Here is a 13,084-nt window from a genome sequence, read left to right as displayed (position 1 = left end):
CTGAGGGAGGGGCGGGACCACCCAAATTGGGGAGGAGGGACCCCAAAATCGGGGAGGGGAGGGGTCAGCTCAGAGTATTGCACGGGGGGGAGGAGCTGAGCTGGGGAGGGGCTGGAGTGTTGTGGGGTGGGGATTTGAGACCCCCCCCCCAAAAGGGTCTGGAGTGTTTGGGGGGGATTTGGGACCCCCCGAGAGGGATTGAAGGGGGGGAGGGGAAGTTCTGTGCCCCTCCCCATTTTTGGTGTATTTTGCGGGGGGTCCCGTGACCCCCCCGAGGCTCCGGTGCTGGTTTTTGGGGGGGTCTCGGCCCCGTCTCGGGGGGGTCACACGGGCTGGGCCCATGGGCTGGGGACGCGGCCGTACTGTGGGGGGGGGACACAAAGGGGCGGGGGTCATCCCCCATGACTCCTCTCTCATTTTTCCCTTCCCTTTCCCATTTTCCCCACAATTTCCCCCAGATTTTTCTCTCCTGTGACCCCCCCACCCCAACCCGGACCCTCCCCAAACTCAGGACTCCCCCCAAACCCAGGATACTCCCCCAGCATCGCGCTCCCCCCCACCCCCAAATCCCCCCCGGACCCTCCCTCCCTTTCCTGTTCCCCCCCACTTTCCCCCAATTTCCCTCCCATTTCCCCCAAATTTCCTCCTCTGCGCCCCTCCCCGACACGGGGCTGCCCCAGCCCCAGGCCCCCCCCCCGGGATGGGGACCCCCTCCCCAAATGTCACCTGGATGTCGCTGAGCTCCTGCAGGAACCTCCTGGCCACTTTGGGGCCGTTCTCCATGGTGGGCACCGGGTGCAGCTTTTGGGGCCAGGGGGACACAGAGTGGGGGTCACCGAGACGCCAAAACGTTCCCCCTGGGACCCCCAAATTCCCCCCCAAATTCCATCCCAGAACCACCCCCCCAGGACCCCAGAACCCCCCTCCCCAAACCCCTCCAAGACCCCAAAACCTCCCCAAAAACCTTCACAGGACCCCCTCAAAAATTCCCCCAAGCCCCATAACTCCCCAAGCCCCCCCCAAAACCCCTCCCCCCAGACCCTGGGGACCCCCCCGGACCCCCAAACCTTGTCCTGGTACAGGATCTCCCCCACGGGAGAGACGACGCAGGCGGTGCCGGCCCCAAACATCTCCCGCAGCCGCCCCCCCCCGCAGCGCCCCCAAAACGCTGTCCATGGGCAGGGGGGCCTCGCGCACCTCGAACTCACCCTGGGGGGGCACATTCGGGGGCGTCGGGGGCAGTCCCGATGTCCCCCTGTCCCCACCACCCCCCGGACTTCACCAATGGCCACGGATCTGACTTAGAGACCTCCCAAACCGCCCCAAATCCTCCCCAAACTGTTCCCAAATCCACTCTGGACCCGCCAAAAATCCCCCAAATCCTCTCTGGACCCCCACAGAATTTCCCGAATCTCTCCCAAATCCTCTCAAATACCCCCCGACCCCCCAAATCCTCCCCAGGCCTCCTGAAACCCTCCCCAAATCCTCGCTGGAGCCCCCCAAACCCCCCAAGTACCCCCAAATCCTCCGTACCCACTGCCGGGCCAGCTCCAGGAAGCTCTGCCGGGTCACCCCGGGCAGGATCAGCCCGTCCAGGGGGGGGGTCACCAGCTCCACCCCTGGGGGAGACAGGGTCGGTCACCCCCCGACCCTCGCCCGGGACCCCCAGACCAGTCCAGAACCCCCCGCCCCCTTAAAACTCCCCCGAACCCCGTGCCCAGGACCCTCCAGGACCTCCCGACCCCCGCAGCACCCCCCCAAAACCCTCCAATCCCACCCTGGCATCTCCTGACCCTTCCCAAATCCCCCCAGGACCCCCCAAAACCCTGGGGGAAGCTTGGTCACCTCCCGTCCCCATCGCGTCCCAGCCCCTCCCGGCACCCCGAACCCCCCCGGGACCCCCCCAGGACCCCCGGGACCCCCCCGGACCCCCCGTACCCCCGTCCGGGCGCTCCCAGAAGACGAAGAGGTTCATGGTGCCCACCTCGGTCAGGTGGCACTCGGGGCCGTAGAGCCACAGCACCTGGTGACACCCGCGGGCCCGCGCCTCCTCCTGCAGCTCCAGGCATGGCCCGTAATTCCTGGAGGGGTGGGGGCAGCTTGGGACACCCCCAAAAATCCCAAACACACCCCCTCAGGAAACCCCACAACCCCCGCGGCTCCCCCCAGGAAAATCTGCAAAAACACCAAGGGTGGGACCGCCCCAGGACCCCCCAAATCTTCCCCAAACCCTCCCAAATCCCACCCGGCCGTCACTCCCCAGCGGTCACTCCCCAGTGGTCACTCTCCAGCGGTCACTCCCCGGTTGTCACCCCCCCGCTGGTCACTCCCCGGTGGTCACTCCCCGTCAGTCACTCCCCGTCGGTCACTCCCCGCTGGTCACCCCCCCGCTGGTCACTCCCCAGCGGTCACTCCCCAGCGGTCACTCCCCAGCGGTCACTCCCCGCTGGTCACTCCCCAGTGGTCACTCCCCAGCGGTCACTCACCCGCCCAGTTTGCAGTGTCCGGCGCCCCCCGGCCAGGCCCGCACGTGCCGGGGGTCAGCCAGGAGCCGGATGGGGGTGAAGGCCCCCCCCGGGAAATAGGGACCCACCGGGCACAGCACCACGAACAGCAGCGCCCGCCCGGGGGGCGCGACCCCCAGCGTGGGCTGCGAGGGGGGGAACGGGTCAGGGACCCCGCTCCGGAACCCCCAAATCCCCCAGGACCCTCCAAGCCCCCTCCCAGGACCCCAAGAATCTTCCCCAAACCACCCCAAACCCCTCCACGACCCTTTAGATCCCTCCCAAACCCCAAATAAACCCCCCACGATACCCCAAATCCCCCCTGGAACCTCTCCCCCGACCCCCCCAGCACCCCCCAAATCCCACCGGAGCCCCCAGTAACCTCCCCAAACCCCCTCCAACCCTCCCCAAACCCCCTCCAACCCTCCCCAAACCCCTCCAACCCTCCCCAAACCCCCTCCAACCCTCCCCAAACCCCCTCCAACCCTCCCCAAACCCCCTCCAACCCTCCCCAAACCCCCTCCAACCCTCCCCAAACCCCCTCCAACCCTCCCCAATCCCCTCCAACCCTCCCCAAACCCCTCCAACCCTCCCCAAACGCCCCCAGGAGCCGCAGCCCCCCGCCCACCTCGGTGCCGATGAAGGTGGGTCGGATGTAGAGGCTGCTCTGGGGGTCCCGGGGCACCCAGCGCCCCTCCAGCCGCACCAGCGCCCGGATGCACTCCAGCAGCTCCCGCCCGTCGAATTCCTGCGGGAACGGGGACTGGGAGCACTGGGAGCACTGGGAGCACTGGGAGCGCTGGGAGGGAGCTGGGCGGGGGCACCGGGAGGGGTTGGGAGGAAAAAACCCCGCACTTTTCAGGCAAAACCCAGCACTTTTCGGGAAAAAAATGGCACCGGGAGGGGCTGGGATGGGGTCTTTTATTGAGGAGGATTTTGGGGGAGTCTCAGGGCTGTTACTTTAAAGTGGTTTTGGGGTTATTTGGTGGGGGATTTGGGGCATCTCAGGGTTTTTTGAGGGTTTTTTGAGGGTGTTTTGGGGTTATTTTGGGATTTTTTTTGGGGAGGAGACATCCCACTCAACGGGCAGAGAGACCCCCAGGGGAGGATTTTTGGGGTTATTCTGGGGGAGTTAAGGGGTAATTTTGGGGGTTATTGGGGGTGGACTTGGGGTTATTTTGGGATAATTTTAGCGGTAATTTTGAGGGGGTTTTGGGGTTATCTTGGGATTCTTCGGGGGGACACCCCACTCACGGGCAGGCAGACCCTGCGGGCTGATCTCTGCATCCTCTCCATGTTCAGGTCGGGGCGGAAAAGCCGAATTTTGTCGTCATCACCCCGAAAAGCCTTGAGACCCTCGAAGAGCTGCAGAGAGGGGAGTCCCGGGAGTTTGGGGAGGATTTTGGGGGGTCCCAGGAGGTTTAGAAGGGATTTGGGGAGCTTTAGGGGGCTACCAGGGGGTTTTCAGAGGGTCCCAGGAGTCCTGGAGTGATTTGAGGGGGTCCCAAGGGGGTTTTAGGCTGATTTTTGGGCTCCCAGGGGTGTTTTTGGGGTCCTGCTGGCCTCCATGGCATGGTGCAGGGTTTGGGGTAATTTGGGGTGATTTTTGGAGTGATTCTGGGATGTTTTTAGAGTGTTTTTGGCCCCCCTGACCTCCGTGGCATAGTGCCAGGGTTGGGGTTATTTTGGGTGATTTCTGGGATGAGTTTGGGGGATTTTTGTGGTGATCCCAGGGTGTTTTTTGTTCCCCTGATTTCCACGGTGTGGTCCCAAGTTTGGGGTGATTTTTAGGGCTATTCTGAAGTGGTTTTGGCTCCCCTGACCTCCATGGCGTAGGGCCACGTTCGGGGTGATTTGGGGTAATTTTAGGGTGATTTTTGGGCTGTTTTCGGGGTGTTTTTGTCTCCCCTGACCTCCACAGCGTAGTGCAGGGCAGACGAGGCCGGGTGCAGCCGCAGCTCCTGGAAGGGGCGGATTTTGGGGCGCCCCCAGCCCCGGTCCCGGCTCCACTCCACCATCAGCATGTGGTCGGTGAAAACCTTCCCGAACACCAGCTCCTGGGGGGCCGGGGGGGTGCCGGGGGCCCCCGAGCGCTGCAGCTCCAGCTCCGAGGCCTGGCGAGGGCTTGGCGTCATTTGGGGGGGCCCGGCGGGGTTTGGGGGCTGGATCTGGGGGGTTTCGGGGCGCTTTTGGGGGTCCCGGCCCCCCGCTCACCCGGAAGGTGCTGTTGTAGCCACGCCGGGGCCGCAGCAGCGTCGCCAGGACCTGGGGGGACACCAACGCCCATTTTACCCCAGTCTGCCCCATTTTACCCCAGTTTAACCAGTTTTACCCCAGTTTGGCCCCAGTTTGCCCCATTTTACCCCAGTTTAACCCCAGTTTTACCCCAGTTTGCCCCATTTTACCCCAGTTTAACCACTTTTACCCCAGTTTGACCGGTTTTGCCCCAGTTTGGCCCATGTTACCCCAGTTTGGTCCATTTTACCCCAGTTTGACCCCAGTTTGGCCCATTTTACCCCAGTTTGCCCCATTTTACCCCAGTTTGATCGGTTTTACCCCAGTGTGGCCCATTTTACCCCAGTTTAACCCCAGTTTAACCCCAGTTTCACCCCAGTTTGGCCCCAGTTTGGCCCATTTTACTCCAGTTTTTCACATTTTACCCCAGTTTGACCAGTTTTATCCCAGTTTGACCGGTTTTACCCCAGTTTGGCCCCAGTTTGGCCCATTTTACCCCAGTTTTTCACATTTTACCCCAGTTTGGCCCCAGTTTGGCCCATTTTACCCCAGTTTTTCACATTTTATCCCAGTTTAACCAGTTCTGCCCCAGTTTAACCAGTTCTGCCCCAGTTTGCCGGCAGAGGGGAAGGCGGGGCACTGGGGGAAGGTTCCAGGCCCTGCCCCTCTCCCGCCCCCCCCGGCCGGACTTTGACCCCCCCCCGCCGCCATCGCGGGAGACGCGCGGGACTGGGAGCACTGGGAGCGACTGGGAATGGACCGGGGGCGCTGGGAGGAACTGGGGGGCACTGGGAGGGAATGGGGGGCACTGGGATGGGGACTGGGAGGGGTTGGGGGGCACTGGGAGGACTGTGAGGAATTGGGAGGAACTGGGACAGTCACTGGGAGGGGCTGGGGGGCACTGGGAGGCACTGGGAGCACCGGGACGGGCACTGGGAGGACTGTGAGGAATTGGGAGGAACTGGGACAGTCACTGGGAGGCACTGGGAGGCACTGGGAGCACCGGGACGGGCATTGGGAGCACTGGGAGGCACTGGGAGGACTGTGAGGAATTGGGAGGACACTGGGAAGGCACTGGGAGGCAATGGGAGGACACTGGGAGCACTGGGACGGGCACTGGGAGGGGTTGGGGGGCTCTGGGAGGAACTGGGAGGCACTGGGAGCACCGGGACGGGCACTGGGAGGACTGGGAGGAATTGGGAGGAACTGGGACAGGCACTGGGAGGGGTTGGGGGGCACTGGGAGGCACTGGGAGCACCGGGACGGGCATTGCGAGCGATTGGGGTGGTCACTGGGAGGGGTTGGGGGCACTGGGACAGGCACTGGGAGGCACTGGGAGCACTGGGGTGAACTCCAGTAGAGCCCGAGTGGGACTGGGCAGGTCCAGGGGGGATCTGGGAATCCTGGGTGGGGCTCCAGTAGGGCCTGGGAGGGGACTGGGAGCACTGGGAGCACCGAGAGGACACTGGGAGGAGTTACTGGAAGCACTGGGAGGGGTCAGTGGTGTCCCTGTGGGGTGGCACCGGTGGCACTGGGAGCCCCGAGGGGTCACTGGGGACACCGGGAGGGGTGACCGGGAGCCCTGGGAGGGAGCACTGGTGGAACTGGTTCCCCACCCCTCTCACCGCTCCGCCGCCCCGGGACCGCAGCGCCGCCGCCGCCATCGCTCCAGGCCCCGCCCCTCCCGCTCTCCGCCAATGGCAATGTGCCGGCCCGTGCCGCCCGCCGCCGCTCGGCCAATAGAAACACGCCGCCGTGTCCCGCCCGCGCTTCCGGCCAATAGGAATGCGGCGATCCACCCCGCCCCCGCCCGCAGCCAATCGCCGCGCGCCGGGCCGCGAGCGGGCCCCGCCCCACAAAAGTCACGCCCCCAAGCCGCCAATAAAATCTGCTTCTCGCGCCGCTCATTTGCATACTGGTGACGCCTCCCCGCGGCCTCTGACCAATGGGAGCGCGGCTCCGCGCGCAGGGGGCGGGGCCCCAGCACGTGTGGGGAGGAGGCCCCGCCCCCGCCGCCGTCCCGTGAATGAAACGCCCCGGAGGGGATCCCGGGACCCCCGAAACCCCCGAAACCCCCGAAATCCGGGAACCCCGAAATCCCCCCAAAATTCCGGAAATCCAGAGGCTCCCGGGACCCCCAAATCCCCCCAAAATCCCCGAAATTCCCCGACCACCAGGGACCCCCGGAGCCCCCAAATCCCCCTCTCCTTTCGAGGGGTCTCAGGGGCCGCTCCCCCCCTCCCCCCCCCTTTCGGAGGGCCTCCCACCCCTCCCCCACCCGCGCGTGGGAGGGGGGAGGGGCGCGGGGAGCTTCCCACGCGTGGGGGTGGGGCGGGCGCGGCCCCGTTCGTGCCCCGGCAGGTTCGGGCGCGGATCGGGACCGGGACCGGGACCGGGACCGGGAGATGGATCGGGAGAGGGAACCGGAGCCGTGTCCCGCCCCGGAGGCCCCCAAAGCCCAGCCCGGGCCGCCCCCCGGCCCCACCCGCTGGGGCATCTGCTCGGCCGGGGCCATCAGCCACGACTTCGCGGTGGCCCTGAAGACCCTGCCCGCCACGGAGCACACGGTGACACCGCGGGGCCCTTGGTGGAGGGAGGGGACCCCCCCCCAAAATCCCTGGGAGCCCCCCAGAACCTGGGTGCGACCCCAAAAAACCTGGGCGTGTCCCCCCGTTGCGTAATCCCATTGCCTGGGTAGGCCAGATGCCCCCGACCTTGGGATTCCCCTTCAGTCCCGGAAATCCGGGGCACTTTTGGGGTGACCCCAGGATTCTGGGGTGGCCACGACCCCTGGCTGTCCCCTCCGCAGGTGGTGGCCGTGGCCGCCCGGGATTTGGGGCGCGCCCAGGCCTTTGCCCGGCGTTTTGGGGTGCCCCGAGCCTACGGATCCTATGAGGAGCTGGCTGAGGATCCTGAAGTTGGTGAGACCCTGCAAGGGTTTGGGGGATCCTACAGGGGCTTGGGATGTCCTGAAGGAATTCTGGGGGTGTTTTGGGGGCCTCCTGAGTATTTTTGTTGCTCCCTGATGTGGTTTTTTGGGGCCAGGGGTGGTTTGGGGTTTTCTGATGGGTTTTTTTTGGGGTTGGGGTACTTTTGGGATGTCCCCTTCAGACGTGATGTATGTGGGGGAGACAAACCGTGGGGCACTTTGAGGTCGGAGGTTTTTTTTGTTTTCTGGGGGGATTTTGGTTTTTGTTTTGGGGTCAGGTTTGTTTTGGGAGTGCTCTGAGGCGGTTTGTGGGGTGTCCCCACAGACGTGGTGTACGTGGGGGTGGTGAACCCCGCTCACCTGCCCACGGGGCTGCTGTTCCTGCGCCGTGGCCGGGCTGTGCTAATGGAGAAGCCGATGGCGCTCGGGGCCCACGAGGTCGCGGAGCTGGTGCGGACGGCCCGGGAGCGCGGGGTGTTCCTGATGGAGGTGCGGCCCCAGCCGGGACCCCGCTCCCGGGGATCCCATTCCCCGTCATCCCAGTGACCCCGCTGCCCCATTTCCGCTACTCCCTGTCCTCCCAGGCCCTTTCCCCCTATTCCCATCCCTCCCAGTACACCCAGTCTTTCCCATTTCCTCATTCTCACGACTCCCAGGCCCCCCCTCTCCCCATTCCCAGCCATCTCAGCCCTCCCAGTCCCCCATTCCCAGTACACCCAGTCCCCCATTCCCAGTCTGCCCAGTTCACCATTCCCAGTGCTCCCAGTGCCCCCAGTACCCCATTCCCAGTACCCCAATGCCCCATTCCCAGTGCTCCCAGTACCCCAATGCCCCATTCCCAGTGCTCCCAGTGCCCCCAGTACCCCAGTGGCCCATTCCCAGTGCTCCCAGTGCCCCCAGTACCCCAATGCCCCATTCCCAGTACCCCCAGTACCCCAATGGCCCATTCCCAGTGCCCCCAGTGCCCCCAGTAGCCCATCCCCTCTCCCCGCAGGGGTTCTGGACCCGCTTTTTCCCGCCTGGCGTCGGCTGCGCTCACTCGCGGCCGGGGGGGCCCTGGGGACGCCCCTGGTGCTGCGGGGGGAGCTCGGCTTCCAGCTCGGGGGGGTCCCACGGCTGCGCGAGCCCGGGCTGGGCGGGGGGGTCCTGCTGGACCTGGGGGGCTACGGGCTGCAGATGGCACTGGCCCTGCTGGGGGGGGCAAGCCCCCCACCGCCCTGCGGGCCCACGGCGTGCTGCACCCCACCGGTACGGACTGGGGGCACTGGGGGGCACTGGGAATGGGGGACTGGGGGGGACTGGACAGGCATTGGGGGCACTGGGAGGGGATTGGGCGGGGAATGGGGGGACTGGGAGGGATTGGGGAGGGGATTGGGGGGCACTGGGGGGGATTGAGGGGCACTGGGAGGGAATTGGGCGGGGAATGGGGGGACTGGGAGGGACTGGGGAGGCTGAAGGGCACTGGGAGGGGATTCGGGGGTACTGGGAGGGGATTGAGGGCACTGGGGGAGACTGGGCGGGGACTGGGAGGCAGTGGGCGGGGACTGGGAGGCAGTGGGCGGGGACTGGGAGGCAGTGGGCGGGGACTGGGGTCACTCCCCATTTTTCCACTTTCCTTCCCCCTTTGTCTTGTTCGCCTCCGTTTGATTCCCACTTTTCCCATTTTTCCTTGTCCCACTCTTTTCCCGTTTCCCGCCGTTTCCCAGGCGTGGACGAGTCCGTGGTGGTGACGCTGGAGTTCCCCGGGCGAGCCCTGGCCGCGCTCACCTTCTCCATGGCCGCGGAGCTGCCGGGGGGGGCGGCGCTGGGGGGGCCGCGGGGCTGGGCTCAGGTGACCCGAAAAACCGGGCTCGACCCCGAAATCTGGGGGGCGGGAGGAACCAAACGCTGCCAGGGGGTTAAAAATCCCGGATTTGGGGAGTTTTAGGTGGAAAACCTCGATTTCAGTGAGGGACCGTGGGAGTTGGGGTTTTTTTGGAGTTGTTTTAGGTTTGGGGCTTTTCGATTTGTTTTGTTTTGGGGTTAATTTTAGAATTTTTGTTGGTTTTGGGTTTTTGTGGGAGTGGGTGTTTCTGAGGGTATTGGGGTTCTCATGGTTTGGGGGCTGTTTTGAGTTTTGAATTTTTCAGGATTCTGTTCCATCTCTGTCAGGGTTTGGGTTTTCTTTGGGGTGATTTGGGTTTTTTTGTTTGTTTTGGGGAGGGCTTTTTCCTGGCTTGTACTCTGGGGTTTGGTTTTTGGGGCCAAGGCGTCCCTGACGCCCCCTCTGCCCCCCACAGCTCCCCAGCCACATGAACTGCCCCACCGAGCTGCTCTGGGGGGGTCACCGCGAGCACTTCCCGCTGCCCCCCCCGGCCGAGCCCCTCAACTTCCCCCACAGCACCGGGCTGCGCTACGAGGCCCAGCACGTGCGGGAGTGCCTGCTGCAGGGTGAGTCTGGGGAGAAATCCCCAGGGTTTGGGATGTCCCCAACCTCTGGGGGGTGTCCAGGGGCTGCTGACCCCCCCGGTACCCCCCAGGACTGACCGAGAGCCCGGAGATGCCGCTGGCCGAGAGCGAGGTCATCGCACGGCTGCTGGACGAGGCACGGGCACAGGTGGGGGTGGGACCCTCAGTGACCACTGACCCTCCTGAGTGACCCCTGGAGTGACCCCCCAGGGTAACTGTGGCAGCTTCGGTCTCACCCACCTGTGACTCAATAAAAGCTGGAAAACCTCTCCAAAAGCTGACCCTGGTCATTCCCAGGTGACCCCAGTAAGACCCAGATGCTCCCAGTTTGTCCCAGTTTGTCCCATTTGGGTTTATTACAGCAGGAGCCCGTGCTGCCGAAGCACCGCCGTGAACGGCGCCGCCTTCTTCTCCGCGTTGCGCTCGGCCCTGCGCCGCAGGCTCTGGAAACGGGGAGAGGAAAACCAGGGCAAAACAAAAAACAGAAGAAAAAAAAAAAAAAAAAGTGGAAAAAAATCCAGGCATTGAGTGATCCCAAATTTCCCCCCACACACTGAATTCCCACGGGAATTGGGGTCTCACCCCCTGGGTTGGGGCTTTTACCTGGTTTTAGAGCTTTCCCAACCCGTTTTTCCTCCCTGTGAATTTCTTGGAGAGTCCCACACCCAAATCCTGGGGTTTTTCCTGCCTGGCTCCAGACCCTCCCCTTTTTTGTTGTCCTTCCCCCCGCCATGCCAAGGGATTTTGGGACGTTTTCCCCGTTTTTCTCACCATCATCTTCCTCTTTTTGTTGTACCGAAGCTTCGCCTTCTCCTTCCTTTTCTCCTCCAGTGCTTCCGTCACATCCCGGTACTTCCAGCCCACCTCATGCGCCAGCCGGCCCAGTACAGCAAACTGGGGGGCACTGGAAGATCAGGGGGGCCCCAGGACCCCATAAAACCCTCCCAAATTCCCAAAACCCTCCAAAATTTCATAAAACCGCCCAGAAGCTCGTAGAATACCACAGATTTTCCCCAAATACCCCTAAAACTCCAGCCAAATCCCGTAACACTCATTAAAAATCGCCCCAAACTCACAAAACACCCCTAAAATGCTATAACCCCCCCAAAGTTCCATAAAAGCCCCCCAGGCTCACCTTGCGCGTGGGTTTGAGCCGGATGATTTTGAGAGCAGCTGGCACCACCATCCGCTTCCGCTGAAAAATTTGGGAATTTTGGGGTCTTCTGGGGTCCCTCAGGGGGTTTTGGGGTGGGTTTATGGGGCTCCAGGTGTCTCAGGACTTGAGGTTTTTCTCAGAAGTAGTCAAACAATGTAGGTAAAAGTAACATCATAGACACCAGGCTTTAGGGGCAGTTTGGGGAGTTCCAAGGGGGGATCCTGAAGGGGGCAATTCCCATTAGCAGGGGAATCTGGGAATTTCAGGGCTGAATTTGGGGGTCCCACCTTGTCGTAGGGCGGGGGGATCCCATCGAACACCTTGAGCCGCTCCAGGGCCGCCTGGCCCCGCTTGGTCTTGTGGGGCAACATCCCTGGATTTGGGGTAAAAAGCGAAGAATCAGGGGCAGTTCCGGGGGGGTTTGGGGAAGGATTTGGCAGGGTCCTCGCTCACCTCGGACCGTGCGCCAGAAGATCCTGCTGGGGGCTCGGAAGTGAAACGGGCCCCGGGAGGGATTGGTGTTCATCCTCTTCCTCAGGAACGCCAGGAATTTCACTGGGGCAGGGGAAAAACGAGGCGAAATCGCTCAAAAACGGAGGTTCAGGAAATTTCGGGGACTTTGCTGGGATGGGAAAACGGGTTAAATCCCCCTAAAACCGGTCTAGGAAATTCACCGGCACGGTCAAACAGAATAAATTCCCTAAATACGGGGTCTAGGAACTACCAGGAATAAGAAAATGGTTTAAATCCTCCCAAAACGGGGATCCGGGGATACATGGAGAACCCGGGACGTTCTGGAAACTTCCCACAACTTCTCCGCGACCCGGAATCCTCCCCAAAAGCCGGGATTTCCCCCCAAACCCGGGGTCCCCCAGCTCACGTTTGTTGCGGTAGAAGTTCCCGGAGATGTTGATGCCCTCGCAGCGAACCACGACCACGCGGCGGCCTGGGGAAAGCGGGAGCCGGGCGGGTCAGGGCCGGGCCGAGAGCGGGCAGCTCCCCCCGCCTGCCGGGCCCCGGCACCCCCCGCGCTCAGCTGGTAGTGCATGGAGGCGGCTCTCATTGTCGCCAAACTCGACAGCCGAAAGGGCTCATCACGGCGCGGGGGGCGCGCTTATCCCGTGGGATTCCCGGTGGATTCCCGGTGTTCTCCCGGCACACCCCGGGGAAGGGGCCCCGCACTCACCCAGCAGCACCTGCTTGGCCACGATCGCTGCCAGCCGGCCCAGGAGGTGCCCGCGGCCGTCGATCACCAGAACCTGCGGCACCGGGAGCACGGAGTGAGGCCTGTCCGCGCCCGGGCCCGACCGGACTTACGCCGCACCGCGGGGCCTCCACGTGGCCGCACCCCGCGCCCCTCCCGCCGCCCACCCGCGGTTCCCCGCAGCCCCGCTACCGCTAAGCCCTTTCCCAGGGCCCTCCGGAGCCCACCCGGGACCCCCGAGCCCTCCCCGAGCGGCCCCGGGTCCCCCCGCGCCGCACCCGCGGCTCCGCCATGGCCGCCGCCCGCTCGCCAAAGAGGCCCCGCCCCCTGCGCGCCGCGGGGTCGCCCCTCCCGGCGGCGGGGCAACCGCAGGGGCGGAAGTGATGCAAGGACGCAAAGACGGAGCGAAGCCGTGCCGGGCGGAACCATCGAGAGCGGAAGTGGAGGGGGGTCCTGGCCCAAACGAAATCCCCTCAGTGTCCCCCAGTGTGTCCAGAACCGCCTCCGGTGCCCCCCAGTACCTCCCAGTGCCCTCCAGTATGGGTCCGAGCCATTCCCCGAGCTCCCAGTGCTCCGCCAGCAGCCCCTCCGGTGGCCCCCAATATGTA

General features: G+C 64.0%; 3 protein-coding genes and 2 non-coding genes across 5 annotated transcripts; 1 reads left to right on the top strand and 4 right to left on the bottom strand.

The window, feature by feature from the left end:
• Positions 1 to 190: 190 nt before the first annotated feature.
• Positions 191 to 6,746, bottom strand: BCAT2 (branched chain amino acid transaminase 2). Its single transcript, XM_058859754.1, is given in 12 exon segments — positions 191 to 362; positions 727 to 801; positions 1,068 to 1,148; positions 1,150 to 1,209; positions 1,534 to 1,619; positions 1,939 to 2,081; positions 2,487 to 2,650; positions 3,133 to 3,252; positions 3,759 to 3,869; positions 4,418 to 4,618; positions 4,719 to 4,769; positions 6,356 to 6,746. Coding segments are annotated over 12 exon segments (1,179 nt in total). The 5' UTR covers positions 6,404 to 6,746; the 3' UTR covers positions 191 to 323.
• Positions 6,747 to 7,038: 292 nt separating this feature from the next.
• DHDH (dihydrodiol dehydrogenase) lies at positions 7,039 to 10,435 on the top strand. The gene is given in 9 exon segments (XM_058859750.1): positions 7,039 to 7,306; positions 7,549 to 7,660; positions 7,994 to 8,157; positions 8,663 to 8,684; positions 8,687 to 8,863; positions 8,866 to 8,916; positions 9,375 to 9,499; positions 9,948 to 10,098; positions 10,188 to 10,435. Coding segments are annotated over 9 exon segments (1,083 nt in total). The 5' UTR covers positions 7,039 to 7,144; the 3' UTR covers positions 10,307 to 10,435.
• A 7-nt stretch (positions 10,436 to 10,442) lies between these two features.
• On the bottom strand, positions 10,443 to 12,943 carry RPL13A (ribosomal protein L13a). The gene is made up of 8 exons (XM_058859751.1): positions 12,755 to 12,943; positions 12,459 to 12,531; positions 12,153 to 12,218; positions 11,726 to 11,827; positions 11,560 to 11,645; positions 11,252 to 11,311; positions 10,888 to 11,010; positions 10,443 to 10,559 (listed from the first exon to the last, which is right to left on the bottom strand). Exons 1-8 carry the CDS (start codon positions 12,767 to 12,769, stop codon positions 10,473 to 10,475), a joined length of 612 nt encoding a protein of 203 aa, XP_058715734.1. The 5' UTR covers positions 12,770 to 12,943; the 3' UTR covers positions 10,443 to 10,472.
• Positions 11,383 to 11,455, bottom strand: LOC131589955 (small nucleolar RNA SNORD34). The gene has a single exon (XR_009279908.1). It is a non-coding gene; the product is annotated as a small nucleolar RNA SNORD34 (small nucleolar RNA).
• Positions 12,299 to 12,377, bottom strand: LOC131589954 (small nucleolar RNA Z195/SNORD33/SNORD32 family). The gene has a single exon (XR_009279907.1). It is a non-coding gene; the product is annotated as a small nucleolar RNA Z195/SNORD33/SNORD32 family (small nucleolar RNA).
• Positions 12,944 to 13,084: the final 141 nt, after the last annotated feature.

The sequence above is a fragment of the Poecile atricapillus genome, chromosome 30 (genome assembly GCF_030490865.1).
Source record: "Poecile atricapillus isolate bPoeAtr1 chromosome 30, bPoeAtr1.hap1, whole genome shotgun sequence".
NCBI lineage: Eukaryota > Metazoa > Chordata > Aves > Passeriformes > Paridae > Poecile > Poecile atricapillus.
The sequence above is the reverse complement of the archived record's forward strand: the minus strand, read 5'-3'. Positions and strand labels throughout refer to the sequence as shown.

Excerpts from the sequence above, each read along its gene's own strand:
- RPL13A (XM_058859751.1), bottom strand. Across the intron at positions 11,828-12,152 it reads GAACTTCTACCGCAACAAAC|TGAAATTCCTGGCGTTCCTG; the intron begins GTGAGCTGGGGG and ends CCCCTGCCCCAG. Across the intron at positions 11,312-11,559 it reads TCCCCCCGCCCTACGACAAG|CGGAAGCGGATGGTGGTGCC; the intron begins GTGGGACCCCCA and ends CAAATTTTTCAG.